The sequence below is a fragment of the Sceloporus occidentalis genome, unplaced genomic scaffold (assembly GCF_023333645.1).
Source record: "Sceloporus occidentalis isolate IW3139 unplaced genomic scaffold, rSceOcc1.0.p SCAF_8, whole genome shotgun sequence".
NCBI classification, from domain to species: domain Eukaryota; kingdom Metazoa; phylum Chordata; class Lepidosauria; order Squamata; family Phrynosomatidae; genus Sceloporus; species Sceloporus occidentalis.
Genome location: NW_028316988.1, coordinates 33,391,996 through 33,413,932, shown reverse-complemented (window position 1 = coordinate 33,413,932; position 21,937 = coordinate 33,391,996). Strand labels below are relative to the sequence as shown.

General features: G+C 44.2%; 1 protein-coding gene across 2 annotated transcripts; it reads left to right on the top strand.

Annotated features, from left to right (window-relative positions):
* Positions 1 to 791: 791 nt before the first annotated feature.
* Positions 792 to 21,415, top strand: OGT (O-linked N-acetylglucosamine (GlcNAc) transferase). 2 transcript variants are annotated; one of them, XM_089536126.1, is made up of 22 exons: positions 792 to 938; positions 7,851 to 8,001; positions 8,672 to 8,915; positions 9,758 to 9,826; positions 12,750 to 12,866; positions 13,292 to 13,371; positions 13,690 to 13,885; positions 14,073 to 14,213; positions 14,681 to 14,781; positions 14,963 to 15,116; positions 15,221 to 15,322; positions 15,672 to 15,851; positions 15,976 to 16,134; positions 16,310 to 16,399; positions 17,230 to 17,355; positions 17,810 to 17,980; positions 18,083 to 18,199; positions 18,523 to 18,690; positions 18,912 to 19,064; positions 19,205 to 19,457; positions 19,949 to 20,072; positions 20,347 to 21,415. In XM_089536126.1, exons 1-22 carry the CDS (start codon positions 902 to 904, stop codon positions 20,519 to 20,521), a joined length of 3,108 nt encoding a protein of 1,035 aa, XP_089392252.1. In that variant the 5' UTR covers positions 792 to 901; the 3' UTR covers positions 20,522 to 21,415. The 2 variants fall into 2 exon arrangements, with proteins under 2 accessions (XP_089392252.1, XP_089392251.1); XM_089536125.1 differs by having other exon boundaries at positions 7,821 to 8,001.
* The last annotated feature ends 522 nt before the right edge of the window (positions 21,416 to 21,937 follow it).

The window sequence follows — 21,937 nt, the reverse complement described above, 5'->3', positions numbered from 1 at the left end:
AAATGTTTATATATATACACACACATATATATATGTTATATTTTTGTGTGTATATAAACAAAAATATATTTTATATATAAAATATGTATATATATATGCAAAGCATATTGTGTAATGCATGTATATATATATATATATATATATAAAATATACTTTTGTTTATATATATATATATATATGCACACATATATGTTATATTTTATGTGTTTAAACATATATATATATGAAAATATTGTACATATAAAACATTATACACATTCTATTCTATCTCTGTGAGGAGACCATTTTTAGAGCCTCCTGGGCGCCATTTTGGCTGAGTGAAGAGACCCCGCCAGCCCCGCCCACTTCCGGCTGTAGAAAGAAATCCTACGCAGCGAAGGGGCGGGGCTTCGCGGCTCCTGCCGCAGTCGGATTCCCGCCCTTTTATTTCCCGTCGGCCACCGGGCAGTTCCGCTGGTGACGCAATCTGTGTATGGGGGGCTGCGAAGAGTCCGAGCGAGAGTCGAGCTCCTTAAGGCGCATGCGCAGAACATTCGCGTGTCGCAGTGACCGGCGGAGGGATACGTTGTGCTTCGTCAATTCTCGTTACTAATTTTGGGCTCGTCGCTGCTGAGAAGGCGAAAGAGAAGCGAGCGCAGGAAAAGGGCGCTCCAGAGTCCTTTCCTGGGAGTGAACGGCGTTATTCTTCTCTGAGGGGTCGGGACTACTTCGCGACAGGGAGGGGGAGAGGAGAAAGAAGGCCCGGCGCAGGCGCTCCGCCGCTGGGCCCAGTCTCCCTCCGCCGCTCGGCCGCCATTTCGCGAAGCGCCGCCAGAAGCGGAGGAGCCTTTCTCTCGCTCGGTCCGAGAGTCAGCCGTCCCCGCGTTGAAGAGGCGCCTCCTTCGCCGCTGCCGCCGGAGCCATGGCGGCCTCTGTGGGGAACGTAGCCGACAGCACAGGTACTCCTCGGCCCAGGCCGCTTTTTCCTTACCGGGAGCACCGGGCCGGACTTGGCCGAGGAACCCCTCTCCTTTTCGGCCTGACGCTTCACGTGAGGCCCAGGCTTCGGCCTTGTCTGCCGGATGAAGCCACACGGGGCCAGAGGAACCACACTGCGGAAATAACTCCCCTTGAGATTGCTTTAACTTATTGTCCTGTGCTTACTTTAGCCTGCTTTTATCGCCGTGGGCTTTATAGGTATAAAGGAACATTGGCTTCTCATTGTTTTACCTTGAATCTGCCTCAGGGCTTGGCTTCATTTCATCTTTGGTTACACAGCTAAGTTTACAGCGCTGTAAGCAACTTAATAATGCAATATAAGATATTAAATCTTATATATATATATATATATATATATAATATAATAATATAATGTAATATAAGCTTATAATATTACATTATATATATAAAATATAATATAATAATATAACAATGTAACCTTAATAATAGCAATAGCAATAATAATAATAATATTATATATATATAAACATAATACAATAATATAATAATGTAAGCTTAATAATAGCAATAATAATAATATAAGCTTATAATGTTATATATATATAATATTGTAAGCTTAACAATAGCAATAATAATGTAAGCGTATAATATTACACACACACACACATATATTACAGTAATGTAAGCTTCATAATAGCAATAATAGTAATAACAATAATTGTCTGCCTTGGTTCACTGTCAGCGAATCCTGGGAATCGTAGCTTTTATTTTGGCACCAGAGAAGTTTCTCTGAGAGTCTTGAATTTTAAGCCTTAATCTTATATTTAATGGTCGTCCCGTGTATTTTAACACAAATATTGCGTAGGGATGTGGCTTCATATGTGTGTTTTACGCAACAACCGTGTTTCAGCTGAGGAGAGGCGGGTAAGAAACAATAGTGATTGTTGTTATTTCCCAGGATTCCCTGGCAGGGCAGTGAAAGTGGTCCCAGACTGGGTTATTTCTGCAGTGTGTTTGCAGCCTGATAAAAAGCAGCGTTCCTGTTTGTAAATCGTCGTTTGAGGAGGAGGAGGAGAGCACTGTTTTGGGTCGTTTCCCCCTCCCTCCCTCCGAGCGGAAATTCCCAGCAATTGATTTGGGAGCTGGCACTCCTCCTATCGATCCTGTTAATTAAACTGATTGTTAATTGGGTCACTTTTCCTAACAGGAGGCTGAGTGCATGCTTTGCCCCTCAAGGGTCCCCTTTTGTAGAAAGGTCTCCTTTTGTTTTCAGTGACCCCCTTTGCATTTTATGTTGTTTCAGCCAAATCTGGGCTGTGTATTTGGGCTATTTCCAAGGTTTATATCCCGCTTTTTTCTCCTGCAGCACGATTCAAGAAGGGTTGCAGGATATGAAAGCTGGAAATTGGGTGCACCACTGCCCACAAATTGGGCTTCTGGGGCCAGAAGGAGAGACTGAAGCAACCCTTTCCCTGATGGCAAATACACTCATCCCTCCGCATTGGCTGGGGTCAGGGGCACAGGACCCTGGTGAATGGGGGGAAACACACATAACAAAAGCACCATGTTTTTGCCTGAGAGGACACCTCTCTAGGAATCTCTGGGCTCTCCAGCGCAACTCTGTGGTCAACGTCCAACAGACACTGACTCTAGAACTGCACTGGAGGAGCCCAAAATGCCTAGTGGAGGGTCCTCTCTAGGAATCTAGGTCCACCAGCACAACTTTTAGTTAGTTGACCATAGAGTCGTACTGGAGGACCTAGATCTTCCTAGAGGAAACCTATTAATCAGATACACAAAAGCCAAAGCTGCAGATGTGGCGGGACGAGTGTCTATGCTCCTCCACTGTTTTCTTGATTTCAGCAGCTCATTTCAGGAGGAAAAGCAAGTGGTCTGTTTTCAGTGTTGTTAAGCCACCAGGAGCCAGGGACAGGCTGGTCCAATGAAAATGGCCTGGACATACCCCAGTAGATCCAGATGGGGTTCCTGGCCTTACAGGGTCTGGGATAGGCTTCATTCAGTGGTCCCCAAGCTGTGCCCTTTAAGAGGATTTTGGACTTCAGCTCCCAGAAGCCTCAGCCATGCTGGCCAGTAGTCTGGGATTCTGGGACTTGGAGTCCAAAATCCCTTAAAGAGCATAGTTTGGGGACCAGTGGTCTAACTGCCGTATTTGTCTGCAGACAGAGCACTGCTTTGCAGGCCCAAGGCCCAGAGGTCCAGTCCTTAGCATCTTTTTCCCACCAGAAGGACCCTGTGTGTGAACATTATTAAGGGGGCGAAACGGATGATGTGTTTTAGGTTGGCCACAGATTTCTGGTGGTGGCTGAACCCTCCATTCATCCTAATTTGTACTGATAAAATCAAGAAATGATAAGGGGACCAGCATAGGAGTGTTGTATGGAACAGCTTTGGGCTTTGTTCAGTTGTGGTACTTAATATCTATGTCTATAGCTATATATCATGGCTCTGTTTTATGCCAAACCTGTATTTTTTATTCAGTTATTATTATTATTATTATTAACCTTTATTTATAAAGCGCTGTAAATTTACACAAAGGATCTTGGGAGTCTAGTAATATGCAGATTGTCTAGTCTGAACCCTGCCTTCCCTTCTTCTAGAAGCCCTTGCAAATTCATCCAGAGTCGATGTGAAATGGCCCTTTTAAAGCTGTTGCAGCATTTTCAAGGGCACAGTAATAAGAGAAGACCAAGAAGGAGGGATGCTAGCCTGTATAAAGCCTATAAAAATAGCTAAAGCAATAAGGAACCCTTTCTGTGCTCTTAAGAGGAATGTATTTCAAGCTGTGGTTTGTTCTCATATCATGGATCTAGGTGTCCCAGTCCAGAGGTAGAAGTGGCACAGAAGTGGGAACTAAATGGTTCAGGATATATAGCCCAGTTAGAAGTGGAAAGGGGCCAATCTCTTAGGCTTCCTATGTGGAGGGGGGTGTGTGGTCAAATCTTTTTGCTTGAGGCCAGGTGCCTTTCCAAATTTGAGACTCTGCCCTATAAATGGTCTCTGGGGCACTCAGTGGGGCAAGATCCCTCTCATTGTATGGAACACCTGAAATGAGGATGCATTTAAGAAGAGTGTGGTGGAAGGTAAAGGGAGTAGGTCTGAATTATTCCCTTGGGGCAGTGTTTTTCCACTGCTGTGTCCAGGCTGCCATTGAAGGAAGCGGTTGGTATTCTTGCTTTCTCAAGAGGCTGTTTTGGAACAGGAAGGGCTGCGTTTAGCCATTGGAAAGATACACGCCTCTTTAAATGCCCCGCTTTGCATCCTTTTCTCAGACCCAAATGGGTTAAGCCACATAAAGGTTTTATAGCAGGGAGAAGTCGCAGGCTGCCTGCCTGCAAATAGTTACAGAGGGCAGCAGCTGTTTGCTAAGGCTGGGAGTGGTGCCTGCCTTGGGCCTCCCGGCTGCCCAGGCCTCCTGATAGTGTGGAAAGTGGGTCCCTGTGAGCAGGACGTGGGCCTGAGATAAGCAGCCTTGCCAACTCATGATAGCCTTGCCTGGGTCTCCTCTTTGATTCACTGCTCCTTTTCTAACACGAATCTAATCTGAATCTACAGAGCTCTCTAGCTGTGCTTGATCAAGACTGTCTCTATTATTATTATTGAGGCCACATTGGAACAGCAGTTACTCAGGTCCTGTGCCTTGTAGTATACCTCCCATATACATTAACTTTCTGTCCCAAGGGATCTTGTACCCCTGTGGAATCGCATCACATTATCTTCAAGCAGCAAAAAAGCAAGAGAAAGAAGCACATCTCAGTATACTTAGTTGTGGCCTGAAATATGAATCGTCTTACAATTGGTAATATGCTGGTTGAGTCTCCTGTATCCAGAAATCGGAAATGTTCCAAAACTCAATTTTTCCCCCAAGGCTGGCTCAGACAGTGGCACCTTCTTTCTCTGAAGGTACAATGTACACAACCTTTGTGTCATGCACAACATTATTTCAAATAATGTATAAAATGTCCTCCAGGCTATGTGTATAAGGCATACATGAAACATACATGAATTTTTATGTTTAGACCAGAGTCCCATGTCCAAAACAATCTTATTGTGTAGAACATCTCTGGTTCCAGACGTTTTGGAGAAGGGAGACCCAACCTGTAGTTGTTTGAAATGCCTAGATTATCCTTTTCCTACTCCATCTGCTGCTCCCTGTGCTGGTTTTAAAACACCAGAAATGCCTTGTTGGTTTTGAGGTTAGGGCTTGCACCTCTGTCTAAAAATACAACAAGATTATAATGGGTGTCTCCAGTCTCTAAAATAGATCCTTGTTCTTTCTGATTTAAAAAGGATTTTGCCTGAAGAGAGAAATTCAATATGGGAGACTTGGGTTCAGTTCCTAACCCTGTTTTCCGCTGGTGAAGTGGGATGGGATTTTCCCACAGCTCTGTTTTCTTAAGGAAGTGTTCCAGGTCTAGAAATGATTTGTCCAATAAAATCAATTACCGGCAACAAATAGATTACAGTTCTATGGAAACAAGGCAGTGGAGAGAGCCTCTTTAAAAATAGGGGCTGGCGTAATTTAAACAAACAGACACTGGCCATATTCCAAACATCTTACATCTGATCTCAGTAAACTTGGACCATTGGAAAATGTTTTGAACCAAAAAGTATGTTTTCCAATGGTCCATTAAATGTGTCCTGAGCAAGTGACCGTTCTAGCTAGTGAGAATAGACAGTTGCAGCGCTGGAGGATCCCCAAAGACACTGGAAAGAGAGAACTGCCTTAAAAACCAAGTAGAAAATAAATGAGCATCCAGTAGATGTTAGTATTCCTTCTCTGCAGTTCCTGCAGTTGCAGTCCTGTGAAGGGTCTCTGGTAGCATAGGTATCACTGGGTTTTTACAGTCAGGTGGCATTATGCAGTTGGAATGGAATTGCTTTTTTTAAAAAACCCTCTCCGAAAGTTCATGTGTAAACTTGATCCATGGAGCTTGTTTGCTAAACTTACAACAGACCACTAGTATGAAAGGAAAGTTACAGAGAAGAAGTAGTTGCACAAGCCTGGTGGACAGCCGAGCGATGGACCTTTCCTTTGCCCTTCCTCCTCTTGCGAAGCCACCCGCAGGCTGCCATTTCTCATCAGTATCACTGGGTTCTTTGTGGAAACTATGTGCTGAAGTAATTGGGAACAGATCACTTCTGTGGAATGGATCTTTCCGCAGCCAATACTCTGCAAGTCTCCTCTCTAAAGGAAAGCTTACTACTAAAACCCTTTCCGGTATCTTTTTCTAAATATATATATATATACATTTTTAGCAAATACACTTTGTGCTGCCTGGAAAAGAATATGCCCTTTCCTGCTTACAGCAGCAGATGTGCCCCTTCTCCCTGGGGAGTGACGGTTATACCATAAAATCTGTTCTTCTGCCAGCTTTGCTTGGCCATCAGCATATAAATAATGGGTTGGATCATTGCATATATATATATAAATGATAAAGATCCTCCCAGTTTGTCCCTTCTTGGGAAAGAGGAGCAGTGGATCTGTGCTCACAACACAAATACGCACGGCTGGTAGAGTTTAAGCAGCACTCTCCACTTCTCCAATTTTTCATTAGCCATTGTTTTTGATGTTGCTCCAAGGCAGCCTTCCCGCCATTGGTGATGATGGCTTGGGCTGAAGGGAGTGGTAGTCCAGAGCATCTGGAGGGCAACAGGTTTGGAGGAGCTACTCAGAGCAGCTCAAGAGAAGCACGTCTGCTTCCCTTACTGCTTATAGTAGCCTCACAAACAACCCTATGAGAGGTCGGTTAGGCCCAAGTTCAGCCGGTGTGCTTCCTGGCTGAGTAGACCTTTGAGCCATAATTCCTTGTGTTTGACTGGTTATGCTCTTAGCCATTATTATGCCCTGCTGACTCTGCAATTAATCTCTTTCAATTGACAGTTCTGTTTTGTGAGAGTAACACTGCTTTCCCTCCAGCTTTGGTTCTCTGCTCTTCTCCTTCTTCTGCAAGCAAGGTGCCTCCTGTCTGTCTGTCTGTCTCTGTCCCTCCCAATGCAGCTGCCTTTCCTCTTACCTCACTTTTCTTTGGGTTGTTAGTCCTTCGTGGCATTGCAGGTAGACAGGCTTGGCTAAGGGGCTGTCATACTACATAGATGGGTCCTGTTGAATGAAGCCTCACATCTGGAGGAAAACTACGTAGCCTATGGACGACAAGTGATTGGGGCAGGGGCTTGGCAATGGGTCGGGGTGAGTAGATCAGTTGGTGAGGCTTTCTTTGGTAATGTTGGGCAGGAGGAGGCTGGCTTCATGCTGCAATGAGGTATTGCCATAGGAAGAAGTTGCATGACTTGAGCTGCTGCTTCTACTAAAGTAATTGCTTGAAAAGATCTAGAAGGGACTCTGTTTGTGTGCTGTGTGTAACTTTTATCTGACACATCCCTTCTTTTCCTCGTGTTTTTAGTTCTCTTGCATTGTTTTTACTAATTTCAGGGGAAAAACATGTTGTGGCTCAGTTTACTCCTGGTTTGTGAAATAAGCCAAGCCTTGTGCTGTGTTACATTCTTTGGGAAACAGATATAAGTTAAGATGGTGGCAGCTATGGAAATTCCCCAGATAGATTTGCAGGTGCTGTTTTTCAAGTGTTCAAGCCATAGGAAAATTTGAGTTGCATGTGAAGAAGGATGGGGAGAGGGAGCATTTCAAGCTTTTTAGAGCTTAGATAATCATTAAGCTGGACAGCCTCTGCGATATTTTCACGGTCAAGGTTTCTGTGTTTGTGTTTAGCCACCCAATACCCCTGGGGTTTTTACATTATGTCAAACATTTCATCTTTTAATTTGTACACCATTGTTTGTCAGTTTTTTGTTCCCATTTTCTAACTTTTTGTTTTCCCCCCCTAAATGTTTTGGTGACTCTTCAGAACCAACGAAACGTATGCTTTCCTTCCAAGGGCTAGCGGAGTTGGCTCACCGGGAGTATCAAGCAGGAGACTTTGAAGCAGCTGAAAGGCACTGCATGCAACTTTGGCGACAAGAGCCCAACAACACCGGTGTGCTTTTGTTGCTCTCGTCCATTCACTTCCAGTGTCGCAGGTTGGACAGGTAGGCTGGGGCTTTTGGGCCTCCTGCAAAGAGTTTTGCTCCAGAGAGAGGCATTGCTGGGCCAGGGTATAAGAATTTGTAGTGTTGTGATTCAGGCACATTCTTGATTGATGTACTTACAATTTCTGCTTTCTTCCCCTTGTTAGGAAGCTCAGGAATATAATCCACAGCCATACAAGCTTGGCTTTATGGGTCAAATTATTGTCCTTGTGCAGCTGTGGTTTTAATAATTGCATATTTCTGAAATGGTCCACGTGTTCCTTACATTTAGTTGAATAAGGAATTTTTTAAAAAATGTAGCGTAAATGGAAAACCTCATCACATTTTCATCATGCATTCATGTTGTTTTTATATTATTCCAGAACATACTACAGATACAGTGAAAAATGTTGATGACCCTTCCTTTTAGCTGATTATCTTATGTTGATTCATGAATAATTGCTTGTGCTGTAGATGTTTTATGTTTGCCCATTCCTATAACAAGTGAACAGAATGGAAACTGAAATGCATTGTGTCTACTTGCAAATGGTAGTTCACCTAATAGTAGTGTGTCTGTTTAGATTTCAAACTCTTTGTTCTAGTAAGCAAATGAGATGATACTGGTTTAATGATGATGTAGAAAGTGAAGCTTCAGATGACTTTACATCTTTTTCTTTTCTTTCCCCCCAAGATCTGCTCACTTCAGTACTTTGGCAATCAAGCAGAATCCGCTGCTGGCAGAAGCCTACTCCAATCTGGGGAACGTGTACAAGGAACGTGGACAACTGCAGGAAGCAATTGAACATTATCGGCATGCCTTGCGCCTCAAGCCAGACTTCATTGATGGATACATTAATCTTGCCGCTGCTTTAGTAGCTGCAGGTGATATGGAAGGGGCAGTGCAGGCATATGTTTCCGCCCTGCAGTACAATCCTGTAAGTCGAATGCTACTTGGAGATGGCACATTTCTTTGGGAAGTCTTAAGTAAAAGCATGTTTGAACCTGGGAATTTCCAAAACTGTACACAGGGAGATTCGGCAGCCTTGTCGTCGATTCTAGCAAATTTACTTTTTAAAGTAATCTTCCTTGATCACTGCAGGTGGCAATCATTCTGAAGTTAAGAGCATCTTGGTGCCCCTATGTCTAAAGGTTAGGGCTGATCTGCCCACGATTCTACCCTGTTTAGTTGATCTGGTTTTGATTGTGCAAATGCACCCTGGAGTTTGGAAGGTTATTTTTAAAATGTGTACAGATAGGTAGACTCACTCCTATTCTGTGCCTGCCAGGGGTAGGTTACTTCCAAGGATTGTATTGCCTCATTGAACTTCCTGGAACCTGTTTGGGGCCAAACTACCAATAAATATCCCACTGGAAACAAAATTCAGTAGCCAGTTTGCAAATCTAGTTGCCACTGTGATCCAGCACCTACTGCAGTATGTCTTTGTGATGCAGGATGGTCCTGGAGTGTCATTTTCAGACTCCATCTACAGGTTGTTCTAGATGTCAGTCATGATAAGCAGTCATTTAACAGTCACATATACTATATAGGAAATGTTGTGAAGGCTGTATGTGGAGCTTATGTTGTCCCTCTAGAGCTTACTGTATTAAATTTACAAGGGCATGCTGTTTAGCTAGTGGCTCCATTGCTGCCAGTGATTAAAATGGCAAAAACTATACTAAAAGCCCTGATGCTAAAAACCTGTGCAATTTCTGTGTTGCTTTTTGAAATCACTATTGGCTCTGCTGGGAATAATGACAACCTGAATTTGGTTTTCAGGACTTGTACTGTGTGCGTAGTGACCTGGGGAATCTGCTCAAAGCCCTGGGTCGCTTGGAAGAGGCCAAGGTAGGTTTTCTGTAGAATGAGTTTTAAACCTCAGTCTTTTGAAAATGTGAACGCTTGCACCAAGTCTTCAGTTCTCCACTGACCTGCAAGAGTGCCAAGAAATGGCTGAAAGCTGAAGGCCCTGAGTTGCCCCAGAGTAGTTGCAGGGCAAGATATGGCATGCCCATGTTAACACTTGACTTAAGACAAGAAATTGAACACTGAGTCTTGCTGCAGAACCTAGACTTTCCCGTATTGTGAAGTGACTGGCAGGGGCAACACCATTCTCTGATCTGGAAATAAGCATTCCTTCCAAACTGAGGCTTGCCTGCTGATGCCAGGCCCGAGACTTAGTCCGTGACTCCTGTGCGAAGCAGGTGCTCTTCTAAAGTCCTTTGTGGCTTGTAAGTGGAGAAGAACCTTATCAAATGTTACCCTGTGAATATGGCATTTTAAAAAAAGATCATCTTATTCTTTAACCTTTCCCCTTATCTTTACAGTGGAAGAAAGGCTAACAAACAGTCATAGTTGCAGTTTGGTTCCTTAAAATGACCCTTTTTGCCCAAATGGTCAAGTGACGCAGCTGGTTTGTTTGAAAAAATGAACTGATCAAAGAAAAACTTGCCACAGTGAGTGGAAAGGTGGCTTCTAGCAGTCTGGTTTCCAGCCAAGAATTTGAACACCGGGATGGGTTGTAAAACTCTTGGCATACATAAAACTTGGGGTTCCCCAAAAAAACAAAACCCTGAAATGGTCTTGTTACAAGCCACCTTACGCATCCGCGCAGCAGGGGTGAGGAGTGTGGAGGAGCCAGAAGGACCTCCGAGTCCTTCGCTTCAAGCCCCACGCGCATGCTACCATGTGGAGTGTATCAACAGTGTAGCTGTCTGGCTGGCTGCTGCCCCGGTGGGGGAGGATGAAGGCGGCTGCATTATGGGGCACTGGAAGCTGGCCTTCGGAGCACAAATTGGCCATGAAGCTGCCCTGGGCAGCATGGTCCCTGAGTGGAAGCCCTCTAAATGGTTGCTAGTGGCTTTGAAATGTCTTTTTGGAAAGACCTGTGTTGCGCAGCTTGTCGGGTGGACAGCTAACATGGATTGCACTTCACTGCAGCTTTTAGTGTGACTGGTATAGGCCAAGACGCTGCGCCTGCCTTAGGTTGCTGACTTCTTTATTTCAGAGCTCTGGAGTTTGAAAGTGTTATTCTGTTTTTTGTGAGAACGCCACTAAACAGGAAAAGAAGTAATATATCTCTTTATACTTGGAATAAACTGCAATGTATTTCTTTGGCTATCAGTGCATTTGTAAGATCAAACCAGCGAAAGATTTGCAATTTGAAGTGAAAATTTAATGTTTGCGGCCGTTTCAGAGCCTTTCTCCCAACAGTCCTGCTGTTTGCAGTAGCCCTGATTAACCCTTTCCCTTCTGCATGTTTCCCGTGTTACAGACCAACTGCCCTCAACCCCATGTGTTAGACATATCCAGAGATTTTCAATTGCTTTGTTGAACTTTTTACTAATGATCTTGTTTTATTTTCTCTCTTGTTTTTGGTTTTTCACCATTGATATTGTATTTAGAAGGTTTCAGGTGGGTGAAACCTCCTTTTCCATGCGTAAGGTGCCTCGCTGAAGGGAGCTCGAGGCCTGGATCTAGGGCAGACACACTCCTCCTCCTCCTCCTCTTCCAGCAAGGAACGCACCGAAAACTCACATGAGAAATATGGTAACGGGTTTGTAACTGCCACAGCAAAACCATTTGCCTCCATGCCTGAATCTTCTGTCTTGTGGCTTCAGAAAGCAGCTTAAGTATTTTAAGTACAAGCAAGTAATGTTAGAGAATTATTTTTTAATAGTTCTAGCCACAGTTCTTTCAAAGAAATAAAGTAAAAGTAAAAGTAAAGATATAAAAGAAATAATTGGAAATACTTTATAGTTAAAAGCTTCTAACTCTTCTTGGTTGTTCATTTTTTTCCTTTTTTCTTCTTTGTTTGGATTGCAGCGTTCTGCTCTTCTGATGATGCGCTGTGATCCTGCAGTAGCGCAAAGGCTGCGCGGCGGACATGCGCATTGCGTGCGATTGAGCCCTAGTGAATGGTTGGCTAGATGATTCATCTCTAACTGGCTGGCCCCCTAAGCTCTGTGCTGTAGGATTTTTGCTTATAATTGGCTTTTGTTGCTTTCAGATTTGACACACAAATTACAACACTCCAGTTCCCACCGGGGCCTGTCTGGTAGATTAATCCATCTGGCTGGCCGTTCACCGTCTCCAGGGGCGTCCAGCGGAACGCAGCAGTTTGCAGCGACAGCGCAGCAGCGTGCTGTTAGGGTGCGCTGGCGACTTCTTGCGCATGCATTACAGGGACCTGGACCTTCGTGCAAACCTGTTATTTGAGGTTTCAGGGGGCTGAAGGTATAATGTTAAGGTGTGGGAGGCAGGGTCCTGGATAGAAACTATGGTTGGTCTGGGATCTTTGTTATCTAAAGCACCACTTACATACAATGTACACAGAACATCTGGTATGTTCAGAAGCAGACCGAAGGTCGTCTTAGTAGCTGCTGGATTTTAACCAGGTTGCCACTCAAACTATGGCATAAGTCTTGTTTCCTGTGTGAAGCATGTCATAGATCAGCAAGAAGGCTGCTTTCCTTGGACTTCTGATTGAGAGGGGGAGTTAGTTCCTGAAATTTCTTAAGGGAATAAATACCCCAAGAAGTGTTGCTTTTATAAGAATCAGCATAACTGACAATGGTGGATTTGCACTTGGGTTTTGGTTTGCGCCGGCGCAGGATCAGCCAGCAGTTTACAGCATATTAGTTTTGGCGCAAGCAAGCCTATACTGCAGGATCACTTTTGACTGGTTAGAGAAGGCATGCTAACAAAGGTTTCTCTCACTTCTCTTTTGTGCAAATACTCCCTTCCCCACCTTATCTCTAACCCTTCCAAGGCCTGTTACTTGAAGGCAATTGAGACACAACCCAATTTTGCCGTAGCGTGGAGTAACCTTGGCTGTGTGTTCAATGCTCAAGGAGAAATCTGGCTTGCCATTCATCACTTTGAAAAGGTAACTGTTTCTATTACACGTGGGGCATATGTGCGGAAGATAAACGTGTGTCATATTAATGCTTTATCTGCACAGACATTGCTTGTGTACCTGAGTGAATGAGGATAAAAAAAGGTGGGCTCATGTTAGTCAATACTTAGATTTTATCAGTTGAAAGTTGAAAAGGAAGGAGATTTCTTGATCAGTCTTTAAAGAGATGGCACACGCTTGGTATGTTTGTAATCTGATCTTAGCTCTAGGGATAAGGTGAGAGGATATATCTTAACTTCTTTATATGCACTATTTGATACTCTTATTATTTTCCCATATGATTGACGTTTCTTGCACAGCCAATGGGAGGTTATATGTAAAAACTGGCACAGTTAAATATGAGACACCCAATAAAATAGTAATTGAAATAACTGTATTGTCTTGAACGTTCCCAGGCGGTGACTCTTGACCCAAACTTTCTGGACGCTTACATTAATTTGGGAAATGTCTTGAAGGAAGCGCGCATATTTGATAGGTAAGCGCATGCTATTTTTTTCCTGTCTGGGAATTTGCTGATATTATACAGAAGTACTTGTAGGATCATATGCTGATTTTCTGTAAATTGACTGCATGCTTACTCAGAAGTAAATGTGACTTGTGCTAACTGAGGATTGACCCCAAGTATAGAGATTCTCTCCCTTTGGCAATCCTGTTAATTACCAGAGTATTGATTATTCTGTTCAAGCGATAGTGTCCGAATGTAATTATTTTTTCAGAGGCCAGTTAAATGCACTTCTGTTTCCTGTTGTTCCACCTAAAAGGGTAAACTGAATGGTAAAATGTCTCATTTCAGAGCGGTTGCGGCCTATTTACGGGCCCTGAGCCTGAGTCCAAACCATGCAGTTGTGCATGGCAACCTGGCCTGTGTATATTATGAGCAAGGGCTGATTGACCTGGCAATCGATACCTACAAGCGAGCGATTGAGCTGCAGCCGCACTTCCCTGACGCTTACTGCAACCTGGCCAATGCCCTCAAGGAGAAAGGCAGTGTAAGAAACCAGCCCTGTTTCTGTATTCCTTCAATTTGTGCTTTTTAAGAGGCTTTGCTGAATAAATTGGTTTGAGACGTAGTGAACTAGATGCTGGCAACAGGAATCAGTGCCGTTATAATGCAGCCTTTTCAGTACAGGTGATTTTTCTTACTCGTATTAGTGTAAACTGTGCTTTGTGTTAAAGGTTGCTGAAGCAGAGGAGTGCTACAACACAGCTCTTCGTCTTTGTCCCACACACGCGGATTCCCTCAACAATCTTGCAAACATCAAGCGGGAACAAGGAAACATTGAGGAGGCTGTTCGACTCTACCGTAAAGCTCTTGAGGTACGCTTGTGTGTGGTTGTCTCTGGGAGTTAGAGATGTATGCTTTGGGCTAAATAGGTTTGGGGTTGTACATATTTTGAAAAACAGACATGCTTTTGATTTGTACACAACCGGGAAGAAGAGAGCTTCTGATCATTGTGTTATGTCCCTGTTGAAATCTGCTGATTTACGGAAAATCCCATCCTCTGTATCTGATCCAGGAACTAGGGAAACTACAAGAAATTAAAAGAGAGAGTAGAAGTGGGAGGGAAGGTTTTATGTGTAAGTCCTTTTCTGTTGGCAGAGCAAGAGGTTGGATTTTGCTGTAGTCCAGAACGTTTCTACTGCATACTGAATTTATGGAAGGCTTTCTTTCCGTGCGTAGTTGTTAAAAAGCAAAAGGATAGAGGGTGATTTGCCTTCTGTGCAGTATAACTCTTTGGAATGAGGTATCCCTGGGGAAATTAAGCATGGCTTTTTTTCTGCAGGTTTTCCCGGAGTTTGCAGCTGCCCATTCCAATTTAGCAAGTGTTTTGCAGCAGCAAGGGAAGCTGCAGGAGGCACTCATGCACTATAAGGAGGCTATCAGGTAAGATTTTAAACAGTTATTTAAAAACTGCTGTTTATTAAAACAGTTCAGAAAGTGGATAGAAAGAGGGGTTTTAGCTTTAGATGCTTGAGCTGTGCAGATCTACTTAGCCTATGAGAAGATTATTCTGTTGTGGATAACATAATTTCTTTGCTTCCCTCCACCAATTTCTTTAATTAAGAATCAGCCCCACATTTGCTGATGCTTATTCCAACATGGGAAACACGTTAAAGGAGATGCAGGACGTTCAGGGAGCTTTACAGTGTTACACACGGGCCATCCAGATAAACCCTGCATTTGCTGATGCCCACAGTAACCTTGCTTCCATCCATAAGGTATGTTTGGATTCAGCTTACAGTATGTTTTTTGGTGGGACTCCTGACATGATGGATGAGGTGGCAGACAGGTTGCCTTTACTTAGGTATTCATTTTTTTCCAGGATTCAGGGAACATACCAGAGGCCATTGCTTCCTATCGCACTGCCCTGAAACTGAAACCAGACTTCCCTGATGCCTATTGCAACTTAGCTCACTGCTTGCAGGTGAGGAGGAGGGCTTTCACTGGTTTTAAGGGGTTAACCACTTAATGAAAGTACCCAGACTGTGGATGTCCAGATGCATCCTTCAAGGCCCACTTTCCAGGAACACAAGATAGGTAATTAAGTTGGCTGCTCCAGGCTGTCGTAATCCTCCTCTAGGGAGGCCAGAATGCATTCTGCATTCTGTTTTTAAATTGTAAGACACCTTGAGTCCCAATTTTGGGGAAAAGATGGGACAATGAGAATAATAATAATAAGAAAGGAAACCTGAGCATGCCCCTCTGGGAGATAAGTGCTCTAAAATACTCAAAATTCTGTCCAGCTTCAAGAACGGTACTTTTCTCCTTTTCAGATAGTTTGTGATTGGACTGATTATGATGAAAGGATGAAGAAGCTGGTCAGTATAGTTGCTGATCAGCTGGAGAAGAACAGACTTCCCTCTGTCCATCCTCATCACAGCATGCTGTATCCCTTATCCCATGGTTTCCGAAAGGCCATTGCTGAGAGACATGGAAACCTGTGCTTGGACAAGGTAAGCCAAGAAACTTGGTAGCGTAAGGACCAGTAAGAGAGCTTTTAGGCCAGTGCTCGGCTTTTGCTGCCTGGAGAGTCCTTGTTCTTATGGGTGAAACAAGTTAACTGGTTTTCCTTGTCAGATCAATGTGCTTCACAAGCCACCTTACGAACATCCCAAGGAATTGAAGGCCAGTGAAGGACGACTCCGTGTGGGCTATGTGAGCTCTGACTTCGGGAATCACCCTACCTCCCATCTTATGCAGTCAATCCCAGGCATGCACAACACTGACAAATTTGAGGTAAGATGCGTCAGAATGATATATGTGGCAACTACCCCTTGCTTAATCTTAATTTTAAACTCCATGGGAGGGAAACACCCCCACCCCAGCCGCTTTACTGTGAGCCTCATAAATACTTGCCTTTTCTCCCAAATTCCTGGGGCTCCCTTAAAGGTATTCTGTGTTTTTTTCCTAGGTGTTCTGTTATGCCCTTAGCCCTGATGATGGCACAAACTTCCGGGTGAAGGTGATGGCTGAAGCAAAACACTTTGTTGATTTATCTCAGGTACGTGCTCTTTTTCCTGTAAATCCTTTGTCCTTTTCTGGGAGGAGAGTAGGTATTAAACTATACAGTTGTTGGTCTGAGCTCTGAGTGTAGCATATTAAGTAGGAAGCCCTGAAAATCTGCTGACAGGATTATTAATGCTGCATTCTTCTGAGCGGGTTCGCATGCCACTTATAGGTGCTCTTCTTTTGTGTTAGTAGACTTAGTAGATTCTTCTAGATGAGAGATCTCCTAACCCTTCTTTTTAAAAAGTATGCAGTCCTGCCTGATGTTAAGCTTTCCTAGTGGCCAGTTAACTGTTCTAGAAGAAAAACTGCCCCAATCTTTGTTTGCCGCTTGTGTGTAACTTGCTCCTGTGAGTGAAAATGGCTGTGAAGTAATTTACAAATATGGGAGGGGGGCAGGAACCCCTTTGGCCTTGCTGTACGACTGACTGTGGATTATGTTGGGCTTGATCTGGAAATTTGTGAGATTAACACAGAATTCAGTGTTGCATTTCCTGGTAGTAGAGGCCTGTCTCCTTGGCTTCTAAGAAGTACTACACTCAGTGGAGTGGCTCTTGTGGTAGGGAGTTGGTTCACATTTTTAGCTCAGATGTATGTGCACATGCGCTTGTGTGCTGAGCTGCAAGGTCTTAGCAAAATCTGGTGCTTTTCTGCAATGCTGTATTGTCAAGAAAATAAGCAAACTGAAGGCAAATTTTGCTCTCATGCCTCAGTTCCTGCCCGGGAGATAAGATGATGAGACAGATGATAGGATTTGGGCTGGACTTCCTTCCATTTGGCTGTTGAAAGCTTCCTCAGTGTTGCCTTCTAACTCCTGTGCCTTAGGTCCCATGTAACGGAAAGGCTGCTGACCGCATCCACCAGGATGGCATCCACATCCTTATCAACATGAATGGCTATACCAAAGGAGCCCGTAATGAGCTGTTTGCCCTTAGACCGGCCCCAATACAGGTAAAAACAATAACCGTATCACACACATCACTATGGGTAAGCATAATGTTAGGGAATAAAGCTTCTGGTGTATGTTAATAAAGCTGGTGGCACCAACATGAAAGGTTTGTTCACCTGTGAAGTAAAATACTCACCTCTGTCATGAATGTGTTTTTTACACCTTTCAATTCCCTATTGGCACTAACACATTGTAGTGTTAAAAGGGATTACCTTTTATTAAGATCTCCTCTTGGAGCAGTAAAACAAAACGAAGCCTGAATTTCAGAAGGTTGACAACCATGTGGGGAAAAAATCCCTGCTTACTGTTGCTTCTTTCGCTCTCTTGTTGTGGTCCTAGCTAGTGAAGAACCACTGAATCAGATTTACCTATATGTTGGCTCAGTGGGTCTCTTCTAGTTGGGAATCCAATTCTGGAAAACATCCTTACCTGAATGCTTCTTTGCTCGACTTCCAGGCAATGTGGCTGGGCTATCCTGGGACCAGTGGGGCATTATTCATGGATTACATCATCACAGACAAAGAAACTTCCCCAGTCGAAGTCGCTGAACAGTACTCTGAAAAACTCGCTTACATGCCAAATACATTCTTTATTGGAGATCATGCTAACATGTTCCCGCACCTGAAGGTACTTGGTGGGCTGAGATGTCAAGGCACGAACAAATTCCCTGCATTGCATTCCTTTCCTTGTTTTCGATTGCATTCTCAAATGTCTTTTTTTATCTCTTAGAAAAAAGCAGTCATTGACTTCAAATCCAATGGGCATATTTATGACAACAGAATTGTTTTAAACGGCATTGAGCTGAAGGCCTTCCTTGACAGTCTGCCTGATGTTAAAATAGTTAAGGTGAGACAGTTTCAAGTGCTATAAAGTGCAGGACAAATGAAAAACCTCTCATTGCCTTTTGTCTTTTGCAAAAAGGATGCACTTTTGTTGGGTGGAGAGGCATAAAAGTGATCCTCAGAGCTGCTGGAAGAGTACTCTGGAGATCAGTTGATTCCACATCCTGGCTGGATGCTTGAGGGTGAACTTCACAGCAGAAAAGAGGGGCAGTGATGTGTCTTGCTGTGGGTTTGAAAACATCTGCTTTGATTCCATGGAGAAAAGTGGAATGGAAATAAATTATTATTATTATTATTAAATTATTATTATCTTCATCTTGCTTCCAGATGAAATGCCCTGATGGGGGAGATAATGCTGACAGCAATGCTGGTCTCAGCATGCCTGTCATTCCTATGAATACAATTGCGGAGGCTGTGATTGACATGATAAATCGTGGACAGATCCAGATCACGATCAACGGATTCAACATTAGCAATGGACTAGCAACCACACAGGTGAGATGAGTGGGCCATGAACTGGAGAGACTTCAGAACAGGCTGTGGCACAGGGGGGGTCCAACCTCAGGAGAAAGCCATTTTACAACCCTAGAAATGTTGAGCTCCTGTTAACAAAGTTCTTGAGCCGTGGCGTTCTGCTTGAAAAGTGCCACATGACTTGAGGTGGCATCACATTGTTTCCAGTAAGCCTGAACATTTTAAACTCCCATTGTCTTTAGATCAACAACAAAGCAGCAACTGGGGAGGAGGTTCCGCGCACCATCATTGTCACCACTCGCTCCCAGTACGGACTGCCAGAGGATTCGGTCGTGTATTGCAATTTCAATCAGCTTTATAAGATCGACCCTGCCACTCTACAGATGTGGGCCAATGTGAGTAGCTCCGCTTTGAGCCAAATATTCTCATGTTTAAAGTTCTCTTTCCAGAAGCTTGGGCGATACAGGACTCCCATGTTTTACATACTTGATAGGAATACCCATAAGCTGATTCTGATACTCTGATTTGCTTATAGATCTTGAAGCGTGTCCCAAACAGTGTCCTGTGGCTCCTGCGTTTCCCAGCTGTGGGAGAACCAAACATCCAGCAGTATGCACAGAACATGGGCCTCCCCCAGAACCGCATCATCTTCTCCCCAGTTGCCCCCAAAGAGGAACATGTGAGGAGGGGCCAGTTGGCTGATGTGTGTCTGGACACTCCCCTTTGTAATGGCCACACCACAGGGATGGATGTCCTCTGGGCTGGTACACCAATGGTGACCATGCCAGGTAAGGTCATGGCTGGATTTTGAAAGCTAGTGCTGTGGTGTGTTGTGGCAGTGATTGCCACAGAGGGTGTCATATAAGTGTGGACCGTTTTCACAAGCTGCAAACTAGATGGTAATGACAATGGGAAAAGCCCTTTCTGGTAAATTAGGGCTGGGGCAACCTTTTTGTACCTATGGGGCACATTGTGTTCCAGTTGTGGGAGAGCCAAAATCAAAAGACAACCCCTAAATTTACAAACATACGCATATTAATTTCTTGCCAATAATGGAGCATTAGGAGAAAGAATTCAGCTTTTTCTAATAATAGGAGAGGGGTGAGCCCAGGAGGATGAAATTTGGCTGCAGGGTCAGTTTAGCGTTCCCTGCGTGTTTTGTAACACTTGGGCAGCCAGGTCTGCCAGTTCAGTTCTTTGCTTCCTCTACCAAAGAAACGAGGAAGGGATTGCTTGAGTCCTGAGCTCCATGTGTGACTGACCTTTTCTCTGCTTCCAGGAGAGACTCTTGCTTCACGCGTTGCTGCCTCCCAGCTTACTTGCCTCGGCTGCCCTGAGCTTATTGCAAAAAGCAGGCAGGAATATGAAGACATTGCAGTAAAACTGGGGACTGATCTAGAATAGTAAGTGGAATGTTTCTCGGGACTTGGGGGTGGAGTGGAGAAGAGGTGAATCAAAACGTGGTAGAAACATTAAAACAGCCTTCCAGGTGTGTGAAAAGCGAACTCGTAAAGGGCAGAGAGTGGCGATTATGTGCCGAGATGCATGGCTGTGGCCATGAGTGTGGGAGACGGATAGAATTGTGTCACTTAATGGAGTCTGGGAAGTCCTGGCACAAGGGTTGTGTTTCAGGCTAATAAACTACGGATGGTTTAATAAGTGCCCGTATTCCCACAGCCTGAAGAAGATCCGTGGCAAGGTCTGGAAGCAGAGGATATCTAGCCCCCTGTTCAACACAAAGCAGTACACAATGGAATTGGAGCGGCTGTATCTTCAGATGTGGGATCACTTTGCGGCGGGCAACAAACCAGACCACATCATTAAGGCCATAGAGAGTGGCGAATCGGCCTAAAGCCCAGAACCGCACAAGGAGCATTTCAGGGAAGCATCCCCAGAGCAGAGGCGGTTGGGGAGCCCTGGACTCCATCTCTGCCTCCTGGCCTGCCTGGTACTTTGTAGCAGATGTGGTCTCTATGGTAGTCATCAAAGAGCACAGCTGGACTCGTCTCCTGCATGTTGGAGCGATGAGGAACTTGGCGTCCTACAAAGGATTTGCAGTTGAGCGGCGTGGTTCTGCTGCTTGTCCTCCAGGACCCGCTTTGCTGGGGGAAAGTGTGGGGAAATGGCCAAGCAATTGTGATTTCATGGATTGATGATTCAGTTTTCCTGTGAGTTAGATTTTTTTCGCTTCCTACGTGGATTTGGAGCTTTTTCAAAAAATAACTTGGTTTTCAGGTGTCCTTCTGTTGGCGCATAGTGTGGGTCTTCTCTGGCAAAGATTTCCTGCGGTGCATGTTGCTCCTCCTCCCCAGTTACTTTTCTGAGCAGCTCTACAGAGCGAAAGGCATCTCTGCCGGCGAAGCTGCTTCTTACGGGTTTTATAAACCACTTTGAGCCGACATCAGCTTCGTCGACGTTTCGACTCCTCTCTCGGGGGCTTTTCTGTGCTGTGTCGGTTTAGATGAGGATTTTTTTTTTTTTTGGGAAAAGCTTCCTCTTTCAGTTTAACTTCAAGATGGCACACCTTTTCCGCAGAAAAAAGTAAATTCACAGTTTAAAGTGTAAAGTCTCCCCATCTCCCTGCAGTTTGTGGAGAAAACACAACCTAGTGCCAAATGCATATCCTTCAGGAATGATGTCAATTATGTATGGAGATGCTGGCCTAGCCACTGTGGCAAAGACTTTAAAGGTTAATGATAATAATAATCATAATTGATAATAATAAAGCTTTGGTTTGCCCAGGTTGGCCTGTTGGACATGCTTCACCGTCCCTCCTCCTTGTCAAAGCAATTATGTGCTGGGCTGCTGGCCTCTTGGCATGCCTTTCTTTAAAGGCTTCCTTTTTAAAACGCAGCTCTTCTGTTCACTTCAGCAAAGTCCCAGGTAAGTATGGATTTTCTTTTCAGTGACTGCCTCCAGTGTGTGAAATGAGCATATTTTTATTTTTTTAGAAACCGCATCTAGAGGTTGAAAGGGCCCCTGTTTGTTTTGACATAGCTCCCATTTAAATGACCTTACTGCCCTACAGCGGTTGGAGAGCGCAAGGTCTTTTGGGTAGGACATGGAGCATTTAAGTAATGATTAAGCAGAGAGAGACTGCTTTCCAGGCCTCTTAAATGGCTGTATTTGTTAAAAACAAAGTGGTTGTTATTGTGGTTGGTTTTGCTGCACCTGGATGCTTGGTAGGTACATTGCTAGAGAACACGTTTCCTACCTGTACATGTGACTGCTGAAAAGCACCCTTCCTTAGTCTCTGTTAGTGTTCAGG

Excerpts from the sequence above, each read along its gene's own strand:
- OGT (XM_089536125.1), top strand. The coding sequence starts at position 902 with ATGGCGGCCTCTGTGGGGAACGTAGCCGACAGCACAG. Across the intron at positions 9,827-12,749 it reads GTCGCTTGGAAGAGGCCAAG|GCCTGTTACTTGAAGGCAAT; the intron begins GTAGGTTTTCTG and ends AACCCTTCCAAG. Across the intron at positions 20,073-20,346 it reads CTGGGGACTGATCTAGAATA|CCTGAAGAAGATCCGTGGCA; the intron begins GTAAGTGGAATG and ends GTATTCCCACAG.